The sequence below is a fragment of the Protopterus annectens genome, chromosome 1.part0, assembly GCF_019279795.1.
Source record: "Protopterus annectens isolate FY-2018-M chromosome 1.part0, PAN1.0, whole genome shotgun sequence".
Classification (NCBI taxonomy): Eukaryota; Metazoa; Chordata; order Ceratodontiformes; family Protopteridae; genus Protopterus; species Protopterus annectens.
The window spans coordinates 857313463-857334714 of NC_056725.1; the positions used below are offsets into that span (position 1 = coordinate 857313463).

At 41.9% G+C, this 21252-nt stretch overlaps 1 protein-coding gene across 1 annotated transcript in view; it reads left to right on the top strand.

The window, feature by feature from the left end:
• Positions 1-21252, top strand: part of LOC122795418 (sulfotransferase 6B1-like) — a 460444-nt gene that overhangs the window by 248594 nt on the left and 190598 nt on the right. Inside the window, exon 6 of the mRNA XM_044063683.1 lies at positions 7919-8075. Coding sequence (XP_043919618.1) covers positions 7919-8075 — 157 coding nt within the window. The remainder of the gene's footprint in view (positions 1-7918; positions 8076-21252) is intronic.

A 21252-nucleotide genomic window follows, 5' to 3' on the forward strand; every position in this document is an offset into this window, starting at 1 on the left:
CTGAAGAAAAGGTCAAAAGACTGATAAAAAATTGAAGGGCTTCAAAGCAGAGGGACAAAGAGAAGTCACGAAAAACACTAATGATATAATACTATCGGCAGATAATCAGGACCTGAATATCCAAAAAATAAAGTGCATGGAGCCCTGTACCCTGAGAATCCAAAAACTTAATGTTCATAGAGTTGTGAGCATACCAATACTCAATGGAGATCATGAAGGGTATGTACAGACTCCAAAGAAAAAATGCATAAAGAAATGACCAATCTGTTCATATCATATATATCTGACAAATAATATTTTGATAATAAAGAGTGATGTATACGTGTCATAAGCTCATGCACATAGTTATAGACTAACTAGAAAAAACAACACAAGAGCTAAAAGTCAAAAAGTGTTGCCATACATCACTGTCTATATTTAAAGAACATATACTACAAACTGTAGCAATAGATATATACTTGAATGAAATAAATCAGATTGGTAACATTTATTGTGAGAGAAACAAAAAACTTCTGAATTAGGGAATATGAAATTGCCCTGTGTTGACAAGTAATATTACCATGTATACATGTAAGTCCAATAAATTATCCAATTAAGATGTAGTGCAACTAGTGCAAACGAAAAATCCCTGAACCATATATAGACATAGAGGAAAAAACCTAGCACTGTTGAATAGGAATATTGAAAATAATGTCAAGAAATGACTAACATCCCCAGCAAAATAAATAGAAAAACATGTAATCAGTTTTTACTATACACAACAAACAGAGTATCTTCTCATGCAATATGATGTAAAAAACATGATAAACTTCTCCTACATTAATGTGCACTGAGCTTGAAGATACAACGCAGAATCAAGATATCAAAAAGATTTACCACTCCTCACATTCTACAAGTACCTAACTAAAGTACTTGTAGATAATGTGATAATAACTGTCACAATAATAGTGTATCTAGGTATTATGTTATCTGGGTATATTATCTGGGTATTATGTACCCCCTTTGTATATAGTATTTTATATCAGAAAAAAACGGGTGTATTTTCTGCTCTTTGAGCTTGGGTTGTGGCTGAAAAGGGTCCATAGACCAGTTCCGTTACATGGTGGACAAATAGTAAATAAAATAAATAAAAATAAAATGCCAGTAATATACAAAACACACAAAAACATGTAGACAGTATATAGGATTATGATCAGGTCTGTGATCGTAACCAACTTATAATCTGTTTAAGGCATGGATGCCAAGAAATTCATATGAAGAACAAAGCCTAAGAGGTGAATCTTGGCATCATTGCTGAGAACACATAAGGGTTATGATCGCAGACCCGATCATAATTTTTTGTAGTGCATGGACTTTTATCTGTTCATGGTGATATTCAGTGACAGAACTCCCACTCTACAAAAAAAAAAATGTAAAAGCACAAAGTGTTTTACTGGCTTTGCAAGCTATAAAGCACATAATGAGAGCTAGCCAACATACCGGTTCGTTTTTCAAAACCTCCTTGCCTAATAATTTTGGACAAGCCCAAACATAATGGTGGGATGAAGGATCAGAATCGGGTACAGTTTTTAAATATTGCTGTAATTCACTTAAAAGATTAATAGAGTAACAGGTTGTACGTCATGCACATTTTCTGAAAAATAAGAAATATGAAACTCAGGTGTCTAACATAACTGACCGATTGACTGTAATCCTCAGTGATTTATCAGAAAATCAAAAATGTTACAAGGAACGGGGCAAAAATATGAGGCAAAATCAAGTAGAAAAATATAGCAGGCAGAAGTGAAGTGCTGTTAGAACCTGATACAGCCTTGGTAGTATCAACAGTTGATCTAAAGCCAGAGCCTATCCCACTGGGGAACTGTTTTTCATGATTATTGTTAAAATTATTGTTAGATGTCATTGGTTAAGATGAATGTTTGCTTAGTCTGTTGGAAACAAATCCTTCATCTGTGTCTTTTTCGTCTGGGCCCAGACCATGCTATGACCCCGTGACACCTTCCCTCCCCATGACAGCTCTTTTTGATTCCAGAACCAGTAAGTGTAGAGCAGAATCACTGGAAAACTTTGCAAAAAAAGAGATGGATTGTTAGGAAACCACACACATTATGGCATCTGCTGGGCAGGCTGAGCCAGTATTTCCTTGTAGGAAGAAGTGTCTGAAGACACTCAGGTTACCAAACAACAGCCGATCTGTGTTGGATGGTCCACCCAGGCTCAAGATTATTGAAGGGAGAATGGCACATTTGTAGTAACCTCCAACTGTAGAACATGTGATTGGGGCCTCTGTCAAGACCCTTTTGGAGTCTGCTATGTTGTCAGTCCCATTGATGTTTGCACAAGCCAAAGGACTTAGGGTGTCAGATGGGACCGGAATCATTTAACAGACCATGGCTTCTAACTCTTAATTCCAAGTCTACCAGTGAGGAGGAAGCAAGGAATCCCCTCAGCTACCTCAGATGACTGGGTGCAGGCTGTGGCCACCCACCCCTGACCTGGGCCAAATACAAAAAGGCTGTTTCTAGCTTGCCTCAGCCTAGGTCTTGTAGGTCTCAACCACTCCAGACTGCTAGGACTTCATGATGGACAGGAGTGTGTCACCTCTATGGCATGTGAAAATGTTTTATTTGTCAAAGTGAAACTTGCTACACTTTTTTTTTTCAAAATAATTTGATACCATTGTCCTTCCAGTACTTGTTTACATGGTCTAACCCTTGCTAGAACAAATGTCAGTCAGTGAAAGATCAAATACCAACCAATTTATAGTAATCTGCAAACTTAAATAACCATAGGCCAGGGGTGTGGGCATGAAGGTCTAAGAAATAAGTGGAAATAAGACTGGTTCCTACACTGAGCCCTGTGGTATGTCACTGGTAATTTATTTTGCATTCCAAAGTGGTACCTGCGACATTAAACACATGGGTTCTGTTAAGCAACGATTTAGCTATCCAGTGTACTACATAATGGTTTATATTCACATTTACAAGTCTGTCACTAATGCCTGCATAGGAAATTGTGTAAAAGGCTTTGGCCAGGTCCAGGTATACATTGCATAACTCCAGTCCACTTCTTCCATTAATTTTTCAAAGAAGTTAATGAGGTTAAAGAGGCAGTGAGGGTCCAGGATTAAGAGATTTTCAATGTCCGGATTAATGAGGTCAGAGAAAACGCACTCCACAGCTTTACATATATGGCTTGTAGTTGTATGTGTCTTGTATTGCACCATGCATCCTTATTAATACTTCACTCTCCATGCATAGCCTGCCCATGTGTCTACTTAACATAAAGCAAGTTGTTCATGTGATTTTTATGATCCATTTAGATGATGTTGCATCCACCTTTACTGTAAAAGGAATGCATCTCTATGCACACTAGTATGCTGTAAGTACATATGCAGTCAGTCTGCAGGATTAGTGCACATTCAATAGGTCTATATTTAAGGCTGGGCCATCCTTGCATAATGACATTACAGTGGCTGTTTTCCAGGCATCAGCAATGCAGACTTGGATTAAGTAGGCTAAGTAGGAGTTCAGACAGGCCATATTTGGAACTGATAATCAGGCAACCTGGTATATTGTCAGGGGCCCATGGATGAGGTATTGTTAGCTTTTGAAAGGGCTGAGAGAACTTCTTCCATAGTAATTAAAGGGGGTGGCTGGGACTGTGGAATTTGTGGAATAGCTATAACATTCCACTAAGTTTGTCAGCTAGGATATTTGCTTCATAGTGCAAGTATTATCATGGACTTGCTCCAAACATTGTGAGGTGTTAGTTCTTAACTTACTGACATAGTTAAAGAGAAATTTAGACATTTTTTGGTTTAAGTGGCTATTTGAAAGTCTTACTGACCTTTGAGCTTCCTAATGTTTTCATTAACCTCTCTACTGGTTTACTTAAGTGTGCTTTCTTAAGTAGATAAAATGAAACCTCTTATAAACACTAAGCCGTTTCTTTTTCTTTCTATATAATTTATTTATAAGGCTATTCCACCGTTAGGGGGTTATTAAATTTCTCCGATTTGGTGTAGATGGAGACTGACTTATCAATGCAGCTATTTAAGCGGGAGTACACGTCAGGGGCATAGGTAGCAGCTTTAGCAGGGGGTCCACTGGAGGAGGATTACAGCAGAATTTATTTAGGTCATTAAGTAACTGAAGAATATTTGCTTTGAGAAGTCCCAAAACAGAGGTATTTACAATGGCATACTACCAATTTTAAAGTATACTATCTTGTGGACTGATTTAACAAGGCAGGATGATACATATGGACATGTGCAAGAAATGGCCATATTTATGAGTACTAAATCAGGGATACTGTGGCCCCTAGCAGGATGATTAACTGTAAAAGAGATTTGATTGCCTCAAAAGCGAAAAAGGTCATAATATCCCTATACTTGACCCTCATCAGGCCAGTAACTGAGTACAATTCTCCATTTGGTATGTACCTTACCAGGCAGCTGCAGCAGCTTGAGAGACATCAGAGATTTTTAACCAAGAAAATTCAGGATCTCCAGCACAGGTCATACATTGACAGACTGTAGTCATTGCCACTGTACTCAGTAGCATACAGACTACTTAGAGGAGACTTGTGCCTGGCCTGCTCAGCAGTCTTGGATCCAAATCTAATGGCAATGCTGTACATCCGCAAGTCAAATGGGACAAGGGTCACCCGCTCCAGGGACCTGTTGAGGGGTTGGTGTAATGGTTAAGGTGTTTACCTCATGGACACAAGGTACAGAGTTGGAATCTTACCTTTGGAAGGGAAATTGACTAGGCTTGAAATAGTCCACAAGGGCAGCTAGCCTAATATTATGGATGAGAGGATGGTATAATGGTTAAGGTATTTAACTTACAGACACAAAGTGCAGTGTTTGATTCTCAAGTGGGATAATTGGCTAGGCTTAAAATGGCCCACAAGGGTAGTTAACCTAGTACTAATCTATGAACCTATGACCATAACCTGGCCTGTGACATAAGTAGGACCTGCTGGGCAGACAGATATGTCTCTCACAGGTTGCCACCCCTCTGGAATAGACTACCAATTCACATCAAACAGAGCCCCTCTATGACCCCGTTTAAGCGTAGCCTGGAGAATGGATGAGAAACCTTAAATTCTGCAGGGGATTCACCTATGACCCTCCTAGATATGGGCAGTCATTGCTAACTAAGATCTCAAGTTTAGGCAAGATCCTTTATACTGGGTTCCTCTAGTATTATATTGGGTTCACATGGCTAGCCTTATAAAGACCTTTAGGTCAATAGCCCAGTAACCACCTATGATCTATGAGTTAGCATTTATAATGTCAAGAAAATGTTGAGCATGACAGCCATTGACAATGTATGTAAGCCATTTAATTGATGTATAGTTGAAGTTCCCAGTAGCAAGGTATTAGATTTAATAGTGATTTCAACTAATGTGTTAAGATAACTATCATGCTCAGAAGGGGGCATAGAGGGTGTTCTATAATTAGGTATGAAGTGGTAATTAGTCTTATTTATGTTGATTTCAGCATGTTGGAGATGAAATGTGGTGTCCTAAGTAAGTTATCATGAGGTAATAATATCCTTGACAAAAACTGATACTCCTCCCAAGTTACCATTAGATCTGAAGACATAATAGGCATTATACCTAGGAAGAGAGGAAGTGCTTTTGTTGCTCTGGAACAGTGAGCTATCAAAACAAACTCCGACATGACACACTGCTTTAGCTGACAAACTGTTCTTAAACTCCGGACCATGTGGCTACTATTCATATAGCTAAACATTGCATGCCACCTTATAGTCAGAAATCTTTAGCTCCTTAATCTCCCCAGCACATAACTGACCCTCAGCACATTGATCCCTTCAAAGTACATAAGAGTTATACCCCAAGCCCATGGTTCCTCTAACTGAGAATAATTAAGCAAGCTTTATACTTTACAATGTTTTATTTGTAATTGTATGTTTTAATGTATGATAAACAAGAAATAAGCTAGATGCTGGCTTCCATTCAGTAGCTGGTCATCGGCTGTTGTAAGTCCAGACAACCACTGATCCTCCTCCATCTCATCTGCCGTAGCATGGACAGTTTCCCACCACTCAGTCCAAATAGCACTCACACCCTCTTTGAGAGTTTACCATGGCACTTTTTGAGTCAAGTCAAGTCAGGTCAGGATTCCATTCTTTCCCTTTACACAGCCCTCAGCAGTTCGATACCCATAGGGAGATACTTAAACTCAGGTCAGAAAATTATTGTCAATCCCCTGGGACACCCCTAGCATTTCTCAGATGAAGCAATACAATGCGAGCTATCTTTGTAGATAACTCCTAAAAGTACCACGCAGATCTGATGAAGGTATCCATGAAAGCACTGCAGCATTTAGAGGACTTGTACAGGTCATTTGATCACTGTTAAAGAGGTGCTGACCTATTCTACAAAAATAAAGATAAAAGTAAAACTTTTCTTCTTCCATGAATCTGGATTACTTTCCAAAAACTTTTTATAGTCTCTGGAACATTACTTTAATACTTTATTGCTTGTACATTATGATAAGATGAAACCCACATGATATTAAATTCCTTCCTGACTTTTAGACAGATTAGCTCCACATGTTTCAATGCAGACACTGAGTATCCAGTTTACAGATTCACATGATGGGTTAAAGGATACCATTTCCTCCTGGAACATAGGGGTCTCAAAAGGTTTAACACTTGAACTAAAAGTTTTACTCAGATCTCGATTCTGTTGTTTATCAGTACTGATACTAATATTGTTTCATGTATTGCTTTTCTCATTTTTATTGAGATTCTCATTTTCAATTACAGTAAGGAAAATGATATGCAACCTTATTCCATAGACACCTAGTTCAACATGATCCACCCCCACTCAGCCATAGACACATCCACCATGAAACCATGGGGAGACCAAGTACATGGAAACATATACACACACACACACACACACACACACACACACACACACACACACACACACACACACACACACACACCAAGCTGTCATAGAGACAACAGCTTCAGGCTCAGCAAAGAAATAAGGCAATATAAGGCCATGGCCTGATAGCGGTAACTCAGTCTTCTAAGCAGCGCTCATCTGCCAACTAAGGTATCTGTGATTTCAAAAGTACTAAGCAAGAATCTTTTCTTCAAGAGCTTCAGGCAAACTTGATGACCACTATTTCTCCTAGAATAGAGATCCACAGCTACAACTACAGGCAAGCCAGCTGACCAGGACCACCAGAGATCTATGACAAGTCATTAATCCCTCCACTTCTTTATTTAACTGAGTCAACTGGTCAGTGTGCAGAGACCATTTTCAACCATGACCAGTCATATGGCATAAACATTTCACAAATTGCACATTTAATACATAGAGAAAATTAAGGTAAAATTATTTTTCATAATTGGTAACTAGTGACAGACATGTTGTGGCAAAAGAGAGTATTGAAGGAACACAGGCCAAGATATGTAAGTAATGTAATACTTTTAAAGACATTCATAGCACAGCAAGAGGCCAGACAGTGATACAAAAGCAGCAGTACCATTGCAGCCATTGGAATCACAGTAAGAACTTTGTAGATTCATCCTAGATAATGTTCTTTTCAGTAAAAGATTTGTCAAGGGATACAACGAAAATCTAACTTTGTATGTTGTTTACAGTGTGTCTGTACTGCTGTCACTAATTACGTAGACTGCAACCTCTGTCATGGTATGTATAGTGTGTGTGTGTGTGTGTGTGTGTGTGTCTGTCTGTGTGTGTGTGTGTGTGTGTGTGTGTGTGTGTCTGTCTGTCTGTCTGTGTGTCTGTGTGTGCCCTTTCATATAAGTGTCTCAATGTCTTCTGTTCAGACTTTTTGGGGATTAATTTCTCAGTGATATTCGTATACCTGTTATAGCTCATATTTCTCACCACTTTGTTTCAGAATCTTGGTGAACAACTAAAACAGATAACAGAATTTTATGGCTTCACACTCTCTGAAGAACAGCTTCAAGTTATTGTTAATGGTGGCACTTTTACTTCTATGAAGGAGAGCAGTAAAGAAGTAATGGGGCCTTTTTGTGATGTTGTTTTTCGTAAAGGTCAGTTTTTCATTTATTGCAAATTAGTTGTAACCATTATTTTATAGGATAGTGTAATTGCATTAATTTACACTTGAAATAACTGTATTATTTGCAATGGAAATACATGGGCAGGCTATACAAAAACATTATGACAACTTTTGCTAGATATGAGCATTCAAATAAGAACGCACTATAGCCATTTCATTAGTTAGTGATTTGATGTCATTTGGTAATGTGATAAAAATTAACCTTTTGCATATGTAAAAAAAATGCAGAAAAAGCAGTCAAATCAGAGAGAAAATTCTATGAATTCAACCAGTGGAATTTAATTACATAGCAAACAGTGCAAGTTTATGCTGATTTTTGAACTCCAGTAAAATTCATTGATAGTAACATGATCAAATCATATTGAATGAAGAAAATTCGATAATGTTTTTATCAATTTTCCTGGAATAATCTTTTTGATGGGCAAATCCACCCACATCTCATTGTGGGGTGCTTTATTCCCTGTATACTCACTTCTTTGGTTGCTGTACCTTTGAGTAGCAGCAGTATATTAATTGCAACAACCTATGGATTTTTGTTCAGTTTGACTACATGTGCCTTAATGCATATATGAATCTTACAGCGGTATGTAACACAGTGGGTTGTTCTTTAGTATAGCATCATCAGTGGGATAGTGTAATTCATAAAAATCCAACCACCATTAGTGTTGTAAAGTACAAATCAGCTCAAGTGACTTGCATGGATATGCAGTTTGTAATGCAGTGTGTAACTTAACGAAAATTAGATGACCATTTGTTGTGCTACACTGTGTATAGTTCCGAAGTAACTACATACTATATTTTTATACTAACCAATCTAGCATACCACCACCAGTTGGCATAATGGTTAAGGTCTTTGCCCCCAAAGCACAAGGTACAAGTTTCAGTCCTGACCTCCAACCAATAACTGTTTGGAGTTTGTATGTTCTCCCTGTGTCTTGTATCTGTGGGGTTCCTCCCACCTCCGAAAAACATGCCGAGTGTTTCCATCTCAAATTCATCAAAGAATGGAGCTGTGGAAAGAAGCACAGACTCTACATGGTGCCCGTTAGGAGGAAGAGTTGTGAAAACTAACCGCTTTGGGCATCTACTGTGGTGCACAGTATCCTCAAAATGGGAGAACACACTGTGTGCCGTGGCAGGGCTAGTCACTCAATACTGTAAAATATGGCTCTAGGTGATTCTGTTGTGTTGACTAATGTCACCAGATGGGCATGGGTATTTACTGGTGATAAGTGGGTTGAGGACCCAGCCTGCTCTGACCTATGCCAGGGACCCATGCTAATGGTGGGAGAGGTGTATGTACCCCTATTGGCCAGTGTGTGCCCACTATAAAGCCCATTAGCCCTGGGTCAATAAGCTACTGGAAACTGGAAGCTGACTGGAGAGAAAGCACAACAGTTCAGTTATTCAAGGCTCTAGCACCTCAAGAAGAAGAGGATATAAGCGGAGGAGAAGAAGAATGTCAGTGCCTCAAAACAGCATGTGTGAAGACTACAGAACAGATATGTGGCCAATCCAGGTATGGAAATAAGTTACATAAGAAAAGCTGGTGGTGGAATGTAGAAGTCTGGGAAGTCATCAAAAGAAAGAAGACATGCAAGAAAAAGTAGGAGACAGAAAAGATGGACCTGGCTAGAAAGGAATACTGGTTGGCTAACAAAGAAAGCTAAGAAATGAGTTGCAGTAGGAAAGAACAAGGCATCAGATGCTCTCTTCCATCTTCTGAAAAGTAAGTCAGTAGATGGCACAAAGAAACTACATCAAGTTGCTAGACAAAGACAGAAAGATAAAGAAGATAGTCAGACACCCTTCATAAGGAATGCCAGCAACAGCCTGGTCACCAATCCAAAGGACATCAAAGGCAGATAGAAGGAGTACTTTCAGCAGCTTCTGAATGAAGAAAACTCCACAGAAACTGTACTGCCTCAGACACAGCCTAGGATAAGAGAAGAGGAGGATCCCACCATAGAAGAAGTAAGAACAGCACTAAGGAAAATGAAGTCATGGAAGGCAGCAGGCTCAGATAAGGTCACAGCAAATATGATAAAAATTGTAGGTAAGATGGGGAGAAATGGCTTCTGAGGATACTCTTAGCAGTGTAGAGAGAGAGGTGCATCCCAGATGACTGGAGAATAAGCATACTCATGCCAGTGTACAAGAACAAAGGGGACATCCACAACTTTGGGCAGTACAGAGGCATCAAACTCCTGTCACATTGCATGAAAGATGTTCATCGTGCATACAGTTGCAGTAATCACAGATGGGTTTTCTGCCGTCAGGCGGGTCCTCGGTCGGCCGAATTCCAAAGTCTAGGTCCGGCGTCGGTTGTTGTCGCTTTCTTGCCTGACGTCAGTGCGACAGGGGTATATAAGACACAGCCAACGCCATTTTCTTCAGTCTTTTTTGCCGCTCGGTGCCCGAAGCAGAAGCAGTTTGCAAGTGCCGGTCGGCCAGCTCCTGAAATTACGAAATATTGGAAACCGAAGTCTTCCTTAAAAGCTAAGTACCCCGTTGGGGAAACTTTTCTTGCCTCAGACCGATGTCAGACAAAGTTAACAATTGTATTTCTTGTGGGAAGCAAATACCGCATAAGGATTTCCATTCCCTCTGCATACCTTGTTTAGGCCCAGACCACGACGTCTCGGCCTGTCGCTCTTGCGCTACTTTCAATAAACGCACTATTAAGCGTCGGGCGGAATTCGCCCAGCACTTTTTTGGTAAAGCCTTTGATTATAAAATGTCATCGGATACTCCGACTACCGTTTTGTCCAAAAAACGCAAGGACAAAGACCGACACATGAGGCCCGCGGTCTCCACCGACACCACGCCAAAACCGGCTACATGTGGTCCGGTTCTCAGCAAGACTCCTACGCATCCCCTGACTACCGACGACACTTCTTTGGCAGTGTCCTCTGTAACCGAGACCGCAGGTACCTCGGCCCATACCCAGACTGCAACCACCGAAGCCACTGTGAGTGTTGAGCCTCCTAATGTGGACAGGTCCACTTCCACCCATGGTGTCTTTAGACCCTCATCTTCCTTTTCCATAAAGGCCTTTACTAAGTCCAAATCAGCCATGCATCCCAAGAGACCTGTTGCACAGGGCCCATTTCCAGGCCCCATGCCTAAAAAGCAGATGCTAAAAATGGCTGAGGATTTAATTACTCTTATCAGGGGTTCCCAACCCCCTCCAGACAAGAGACCCAGAGTGGAGGAAGCTTCTCCCTCTTCTGACCAGGAATCCATTTTTTCAGAACATTCTGATGAAGAGGAACACTCGTACTCCCCTTTTGAAGATTCGGATGCTGAGCAGTCCATTCCTTCTGTATCTCCCCCAGAGAATTTTTCCTTTGGGGAAACCTTGCACACCTTGAGGGAACACTTCCATTGGGAAAGCCAAGACTTTTCTGATTCCAAGAAAAGACTTAGGGAATTTCTTTTGTTACCTCAGCACAGACTTCTGGCGATACCTCCTGTCCTGGACATACTTGATGATGTTTACTCGGAGGCTTGCCTAAATCCGGATTCCCTGCCTCCTGCCCCAGTCAAGCCTGATAGGTACTACAGAGTTCCCAACTCTCACCAATTTCTTTACAAAAGCCATAATGCTGACCCTGAAACCATTTCTCAAGGCCCCAAGGGAATGAAGGCCTCTACTGCTAAGAATCCACTACCTTCGAAGAGAGTCTAGATCCTTAGAAAGGTGGGGAAAAAAGGTATATACCTCGGCCACTCTAGCCATGAGGGCCTTAAATTGTCAGTTCCATATGCTTAAATATTAGCAGTTTCTGTTATCACAATTAAGAAATAAAATGTCTCAACCTGAACAACCAGATTTGAAGGAGTTGCAGGACATGATGCATAGTGCAGAACAAGTGGGTAAACACACTTTACAATGTGGCTATGATGCCCTAGAGGCCTCAAGTAGAGCTGCTGTGACAGGATCAGTCATTCGTAGACATGCCTGGCTTAGGGAACAAACCTTGCCTGACCATGTTAAAGCTAAACTACTAGATGCTCCTTTAGAAAGGATGCACTATTTGGTACTAATGCTGAGGAGATACTATGGAAAATGGAAGAAAAAGCTAAATCTATGCAAACTGTCAAAGCTTTTCTACAGGTTCAACCACCACGTTTTAGCAGAAATTGGCCTTCAAAAAACTGGTCCTTTCCAGCCATGGACAAGCCACAAAGAGGTAGATACAGGCGCACAAGGGGCAGAGGACAACCTCAAGGATCATATAGAGGCAGACAATGGCAAACTCCAGCACCAAGAGGTGGCGAAGACAGTGCACAACAATACAGGAAACAAACCCAATGACTTCCCCCTTTTCATGCCAAGCAAGTCTCAGCTGACAGCACCCTTGGGAGGAAAGCTGGCATTATTTGCAAGAAATTGGCATATTATCACAACAGACAAATGGATCCTGGACATTATAAACAGAGGCTACAGATTTCATTTTCACGCTCTTCCAAAAATGAGAGGCATGCCGAGCCTGCCACACAATCAAAGGGCAGAGGCTCAAATACAAATTTCAAAGCTTATGGACATGAAAGCTATTCAAGAGGTACCTACTCACGAACAAGGTCAAGGTTTTTATTCCAGACTTTTCCTGGTACCAAGGAAAGGAACCGACTGGAGACCCATTTTGGACTTATCCATCCTAAACACATTTCTACTCATACCAAAATTCAAGATGCTCACATTACAGCAGCTTCTTCCCATGCTGGGCAAGGAGTTTTGGCTGGTAACATTGGACCTCAAGGAGGCATACCTGCATGTCCCAATCAGACAAAGCTGCAGAAGATACCTCAGATTTCTTGCAGGTTCAATCCACTATCAATTCTCTGCATTGCCCTTTGGCTTATCTACTGCACCCAGAGTATTCACGAAATGCCTGGCATCAGTAATTGCCTACTTCAGACTTCAAGGCATGCAAATTTACCCTTATTTGGACGACTGCCTGATCCAAGCGGACAGCAAGCACATACTTCTGGAACATCTGGCTTATGTAACACGGTTATTGAATTCTCTGGGATACACAGTCAACAAAGAGAAATCCAGGCTAACACCATCTCAGAAAATAACTTTTCTGGGTGCCAACTTGGACACAAACACCCAGATGGCCTATCTTACGCCAGAAAAACAGGGGCAACTAACTCAGTACTTCAAAATACTAGCAAATTGTACCAGGCTCACTGCAAGGAAAATCCTGCAGGCTCTGGGCTTCATGGCATCTTGCATTCTTTTAATCCCATGTGCAAAGTTGCATATGAGGAAACTTCAATGGTACCTAAAAACCTATGGTCTCAACACAGCCACAGTTTGGAAACAATAATACCAATAATCCCATGTTTGCAAAAGGAATTTCTATGGTGGGCCCAAGCATGCCAAACAAACACTGGTCTTCCATTCTGCAAGCCTCAAGCAAATCAAGTCATCACAACAGACGCCTCAGACTACGCCTGGGGGGCGCACATGACAGACAGGTGCATTCAGGGCAAATGGTCCCAAAAGGAAAAGCACCTTCACATCAATCAAAAAGAAATGCTAGCAGTGATAAATGCAATTACAGCTTTCAAGGACCTCCTGCATCCAGGGCAATTATTGATAAGAACAGACAACACCACAGTAATGTGGTACATAAACAAACAAGGTGGAACACATTCATACCCCCTGTGTGGGCTAGCCATATCACTTTGGAACTTGGCTCTGGAATGGCAAATCGAACTTCAAGCACAGTACTTGCCAGGATTGGAAAACATGCTGGCAGACAATCTAAGCAGAAATATGACAGACCCACACGAATGGAAGTTGCATCCTCAAGTGTTTACAAAGATAATCCAAGCATGGGGAAGGCCAGACATAGATCTCTTCGCCTCCCACCGGAATCATCAATTAAAAAAGTTCTGTTCAAGGACCTTTCATCCAAAGGCCTGGAGAGTGGATGCACTTTCTTTCAGTTGGGCAGCATGGACAGTTTACGCTTTCCCACCTTTGCCTCTTCTGTCCAAGGTGCTCTTGAAAGCAAGAGCAGACAGACCGAAGATGATACTGATTGCTCCAGACTGGCCAAGACAACACTGGTACCCACTCCTGAGGAGCCTAACACATACTCCTCCCTGGACCCTACCTCTAATGCCTCTTCTACTGACTCAGCACAGCTACAAAACTCTTTACAGTCAGCTGAAAACACTCAATCTGGCTGCATGGAAAATTCCTTAACACCACAACAGACCCTACTCTCCAAAGAGGTGCAGGATGTCATTTTGGAGGCCAGAAGGCCATCTACTAGAAAGGCTTACTCCGCAAAATGGAAACGGTTTTGCGCTTGGAATGAGAAAAAAGGCCAGGATCCTAGAAAACTGAATTTACCTCAGATATTACAGTATCTAGCTGAGCTGTTGAACAGTGGACTTTCATTTTCCTCCATCAAAATTCATGGCTCAGCCATTTCTGCAGAATACAACACTGATCCACCCTTATTCTCTCACCCGCTTTTAAGACAGTTCCTCAGAGGAGCTAAGAATATAAGACCTCCAAGGAAACAACCAATACCAGCCTGGGATCTTAACTACATTCTAGAAAAATTAACACTACCTCCCTTTGAACCAGCTGCCTCAACAGATTTGCAATACTTGTCCTGGAAAACAGCTTTCCTTCTGGCCATTACCTCAGCTCGTAGGGTTTCGGAACTACAAGCCCTCATGGCTGTGCAGCCCTTTCTCATCTTCCATCAGGACAGGGTTTCCCTACGAACCAACCCGTCATTTATGCCTAAGGTAGTATCCAGGGTAGCTTTAAATCAGGCCATACACTTACCTACCTTTTATCCCAATCCTCAAAACAAAGGGGAAAGGCTGCTACATTCCTTAGACATCCATAGACAGCTATGTTACTATTTGGACAGAACAAAGCCTTTCAGGAAATCAGAACAACTTTTTGTGTCCTATGCTGTAGGAGCTCAAGGGAAGCCAATTTCCAAACAGACAATTTCAAAATGGATAGGCCACTGCATACGGTTTTGTTACTCCTTTCATGGCAAACCTGTTCCTACAGGCATCAGATCCCACTCCACAAGGGCCACAGCTACCTCTACAGCCTTCCTCAGAGGAGTCCCTACCAAAGATATTTTGGAGGCGGCCACTTGGAGTTCTGTGCATACCTTCACAAAACACTACCACCTGCCTTTATACTCCAAAACTAGAGCAGGCTTTGCCACTGCTGTGTTGCAGGGCATTCTGGCTGTTCACAGTTCCACGTAGTGCCTACCACCCTGTGCGTAGCTTTGGGATTCTACCCATCTGTGATTATTGCAGCTGTATGCACGATGAACATAGTACAGTTTTGTACCTACCATAAATGTAGATGTTCGAGTGCTAATACAGCTGCAGTACAGGTTTCCCTCCCTCCTTCCCCTCTTGGTAAAGGCCTAGTGGCTAACACTTCCTCATACAACCTGATTGGGTTATCCTTCTATGGTGTATTTGCTTGCAACTACTGATTTTTGATTATATTGCATTGCTTGATTTTATATATATATAGATATATATATATATATATATATATATATATATATATATATATATATATAAAATTTATATATTGCCTTCCTTCTGGGGCACCTGACATCTGGGGCAAGAAAGACTGAAGAAAATGGCCGGCTGTGTCTTATATACCCCTGTCGCACTGACGTCAGGCAAGAAAGCGACAACAACCGACGCCGGACCTAGACTTTGGAATTCAGCCGACCGAGGACCCGCCTGACGGCAGAAAACCCATCTGTGATTACTGCAGCTGTATTAGCACTCGAACATCTACATTTATGGTAGGTACAAAACTGTACTTTCTGGAGAGGTGATTGATAAATGAATATGCTGTTTGGAGTCAGATCAGGATGCAGCACAACTGACCTGATGTTTGCAGTGAGACATGGTTGAGAAAAAGCTAGAGATGAGGAAAGAGTCTGACTGGGCATTCCTTGACTTGGAGAAAGCATATGACAGGGTCCTAAAAAAGCTGATTTGGGCAGTCCTGAAGTGGTTCAAAGTCCCAAAAACATTGGTAGAATTAGTGCAGGCTATGTACAAGGACCCAGTGACTCAGCTATGAGCAGTGGTTAGTCTCACAGAGGGGTTCCCAGTGGGAGTGGTTGTGCACCAGGGTTCAGCGCTGAACCCACTGCTGTTTGTGCTGCTGATGGACTATATTAACAAAAAGGTCAGACGGGACAGATCAACAAAGTTTCTGTATGTAGATGACGTGGCATTACAGGCAGACTGAGCAAGAGCTTCAGCAAAAGATAGGGGAATGCAATGCAAAACTGAAGGCACGCGCAATGAAACTGAGTACAGATAAGACAGTTTTAATGGCAGCAAATGGTGCAGAAGCAGCTGAGAACTGAGAAGGGAAAATAGTGAAACAGCTTATAGTAAGCAGTGCTGACTGCATATGTACAGTCAGCAAAAATGAAGCAAGAAAAAGTGAAAATGAAATCCTAACATTCCATTGCATTCAAGTGTTTTATTAGTGTATGTCTGTACTCAGTGAGGTTAGGATGGAAAGCAGAGATGCAGTAACTTGTCAGTGTCCATAAGGTGAAGTTTATATGGATTTGTAAATACAGAATTATAAATATATTACATGCTGTGAATGAACAGTTACACTGGTGAGATGACTGCAAGAATGGAAATTACCTTTATGATGCTGCTGCATTATCAAAAGTTAGAAATTAAGTATTTGATTATAGGTGTTGATTTTTAACATTTAAGACTTTGGTTTATTATTCTTCACATTTATGCACATTTTTCATCAAGGCAGGTAGTAAAAGACCTGTATGGAAAATCATTTTTCCAAACAAATGTTAATGTAAGCCTTTTGGCACACAATGCAGCTGTTTAGGTTAAAACAATGAAATATGCATGGCATACAACAATGAAGCTAGGGTGGGATTCAGATTATTTTTGTGGGTAAACAGTATGGCAGAGTGATTCAGAAATGTATATATTCTGCACAAAGAGATACTACTGGCAGGGTTGTTGACCACAAGCAAAGTCGTGGAGTTATGGAGACAGATTTTGGAAACATGCACAAAGCAGCCACCACAAAGTATGTACATGCAAGAAGCTGTTCTCAGTGCTAATGGTTATAGAGTTGCCCATCATCTCCCTCAACAGTGCCAAGTCATCCATCCACACAAACTTAACATATCATGCCTTCCACAACACAGAAATTGTGGACTGCTACTTTGTGGATAGAGACACCAGGCAGGAGCTGTTCAGGATGTGTTGCCCTTATGTGCATATCTGAGAAATGCATGAAGTACCTGTCCCTGTTGTCACCAAGGTATGTGTGGCATTAGGAATATTAGCTTCAGTGACCCTTCAGCAATCAATAGGAGACACCTTTTTGTTTTCCAGGCATCTGCCTCAAGGATATTCCATCAGTTCTTCATTACCATGCTACAGCATGTGGGGAAGCATTAATGACTTCCATGTACCACAATGGAGAGAGCCTACACTACGTGGGTTTTTATGGCATAGCCCTTTTCCATGAGGAGGCTATAGACTGCATCCACATTGCAGTAGAGGCCCCACCTGGTGAGAAGGGATAATGGTATGTCAATTAGAAGGTGTTCCGCTGCATCACAGGTAGTCTATAATGCACAGTGTGTAATATACAATGTGTCTGCAAGCCACCTGGGCAGTGCCCACAGCTCCCACATCCAGAACAGTTGCAGTTTACACAGGCAGTGATGCTAGATATGCCCTGGAGCCATGGTTGATGCCATCAGTTAAAAGCCTGCAGACCATGGCTCAGAAGGGTTATAATACCCTATATCAGACCTTGTCATCCATGAGTGTGTGTGTTTGACCTGCTAGAGGCCTGCTTCCACTATCTAGATAACTCAGACGGTGCCCTCCAGTATTACTCTGCAACATGCAGTAGAGGCCTTGCAATATGTGCAATGTTACAAGACAGAGAAATTTAGGAGGATGAAGTACCAAACACGGGAGTGGAGTAAGTGCCTGATAAGGAGTCTGTGGAGGCCATGGTTGCAGGGGAGGACTATGGGACTATGCCAGATAGAGCTGGGGACAGTACTACATGGCACTGGCTAAGAAGCAGTGTCTTGTTCCTAACTACAGACCCAGAATAATTGCGCATACAAAGGAAAAATGGTGCATGCAAAGCTATAGCCAACATGCATTAACTGGCCACACTGCATTAGTCTCAGGCTACAGAAGTGTTACACTACTGAAGACAGGGCAATGTTGTGGTATGCACAGGTGGGAAAGGCAATATTGGCAGATGTCGACAGTGGGCAGTGGTTGGTTGGGGTTGTGTGTCAGGATTACTGCTGTGGATGCATGTGTTTCAGGCTTGGGTGAGAGACTGGGGAATTGAGTAGATTGATTAGTGAGGGTAGTGCCTCCATTGTTGTCTGAGGGTATAGTGGTAGGTGTTGCAGGTGTCTGTCTGTCTGTGTGTGTCTTTGCTGACACACAGCTTCAGCAGATGATGCACCACTGTGCTGTAGACAGTTGGACAGGTCCAGGGCACCCACAGGAATAGTATGCTCTGATCATTTATACCCTGCTCATGTCAGCCCCATCATCAAAGATCACAGGCCTGATCCGCAGCAAAAATCTTCAGTGAGAGTGAGTGGTACCTCATTCTGTGGGTGATCTCTGCATGACCACCCCTTCAGCATATACATTCAGACTGGCCCATAGTGCCCTCCACACTGGATGGTGGTGTAGAGGGAGTGATGCTATGGGTTCTATGCCATGCTCTCCCCCACTCATGGTGAGCCTCCACACTTTGTCTATGATGTGTGGCTTCACAGGGACATTTACTGCATGCAAACTTCCTGTGCTACATGTGCATTATGTTGTATAACTGGACTACACACTCTCTAAGGGGTTGAAGCAGACCACATACTACCCCAGCCAGCTCAGCTGTGCCCGAGTTGGTGTATGACTTTCCCTGTATTATGACCTTGCACAAATACCGGTTAAAAGCCATGGACACTCAGCATAGGAGGTAGATATTCCTCATGGCATACTTGGTCCTACACTCCATCTTGTTTTGTTATTTTCATACTCTATGATATCACCTTCTTGTATCAACTAATAGGGAGTGTACCACTGATGATGAGACTACTCTCCGGATGTTTCTGCATCTTCCTCTCCATAGATTTTATCCTGTGACTGTGGGGTGGGTTGCACAGGCACATTAGCTGTACAGGTGGAATGAGGAGAGGATGTGGCCATCACATTGCCAGAGTTTGCTACTAACACTGTGACCCCTGGCTGTGCCAAGATTTGGTTACCATTATTTTCAGGCCCGGATGGTTCCCCAACATTAGTCAGACCTTCTTTCATGATAGAGGACCTTGATAATTATGCACCTGTAAAAACACCAAAAATGATGCCAGCTAAGAAAGAACCTTTCATCATTATATGTAACCCAGTCAATATACTATTACTATTTAATATAGTGGTATAGGAAAATAATGGATAACATGCCTTGGGCAGGTGGCTTTTGTAACTGAACACCTGCCCCGGGATTCAGTTAACTGAAATCCCATGTGCGAATAGTGGCATGGCCCGAACACAGAGTTTGGAATCTGTGCGATTCAGTAAACCAGGCTGGGGGCGTGCACGAGCCTGGCTGCACTATTCTGGCACAGACACCACTGAATGATGCTAATTACCTCATTTGCTGGTGAAAACCATGCAAATGAGGTAAATTAGCTATTCAGTAAGCAGGCAGGCATCCATGCCAGAATAGTGTCTGCTGCAGAAATGTATTTGGCTACTAGCCAAATACATTCCTGCAAAAATCAAAACGGAGGCATGACAGCTCGAAGTAAAGCATGTATTATAATCATTACGCATGACAAAGGCCAAAAATATGGCCATTGGCATGGAAAAGAGTTGCAAAATAATAAAAATCAGAGTTTATATTTTATTGGCCAATTTCAGCCGTTTAAGCATAGGGCAGCAGTGCACAAATGGGATCGTACCAAAAATAAAAAATAAAAGTGAAAACACAAATTTAAGTGAAATCTGCATTTTGCCGTTATAGTCTATTGCATGCAGAATCAAAACAATAACAGGGAACAGTGGCTGCTAAGGAGAAAGGCTGCGGTGCAGTGGTGTAACAAGGGACCAAGGCAGTGGGGTATGCAAATGAGCAAAATTTACTGAATCACAAAGTGGGAGACTGTGTCCAAATGCACCTAATCGTGTATGAGATATAATTCTGCAGTGTAAGCAGGAGAAGCAGCTGATGTGAAAAGAAGGTGTGTCATGCTTGGTGTAAACACATTGGAGCTCCACGGCTCCCGTTTTAACTTAGCTAAGCACAGCTAAGCAAGGGGTGTGTCCGGGGCTGTATTGACTTATTCCATGAAATAAAGAGCGTGTTCATGTCCAGGGGAGGGCCAGTTCTACTGCAAAGTGATTACTTTAGCTAAATGGGTTTATGTGGTGCGCACTGGGTCTAAAACAAACAAAAAAAAAAATGAAATAGCAGGACTGTTTACATTTGGGCACCGGGTTTGTGTGGCATGCCTCAGGGCTTAAAAGGGGTGGAAATGGTAAGGGGAAAAAAGGGAAATAGCAGAATAAAAGCAATCAAGTACAAATAAAATAGCAAGCAGGTGGAATGTATTATAGCCAGCCAATCATACAGCAGCATCTGCAGCACAACAGTTTAAACTGTGCAAACACCTTTCAGGCTGGTTTTTCCCACAAACTCTGCACCATTTGAGTACACATTCAGGGGAATTTTAACTGACAAAATGTTAGGGGCTGCTGTCGCTTTGATATATCAGTTATGTGCTAGAGGCTGAGGGTGGAGAGGAGGATAATGCTGGCAACCGTCCCAGACTGAGGAGGAGGAGAAGAGTGTTCAGACCCAGGATAACCTACCAGGGGCTACATGATCTGGAGATAGTAGAGCACTATAGGGTGGACAGGGACATACTTCAGAAACTCTGTGAGCTGTGCCAGCCTCACCTCAGACCCAAAGCCAACAGAAGGAAACCCATCCCAGTGGATACCAAGGTATGTGTAGACTTAAGAATAATAGCTACAGGTACTTTCCAAAGACTTACTGAGGACATCATAAGGGTCTC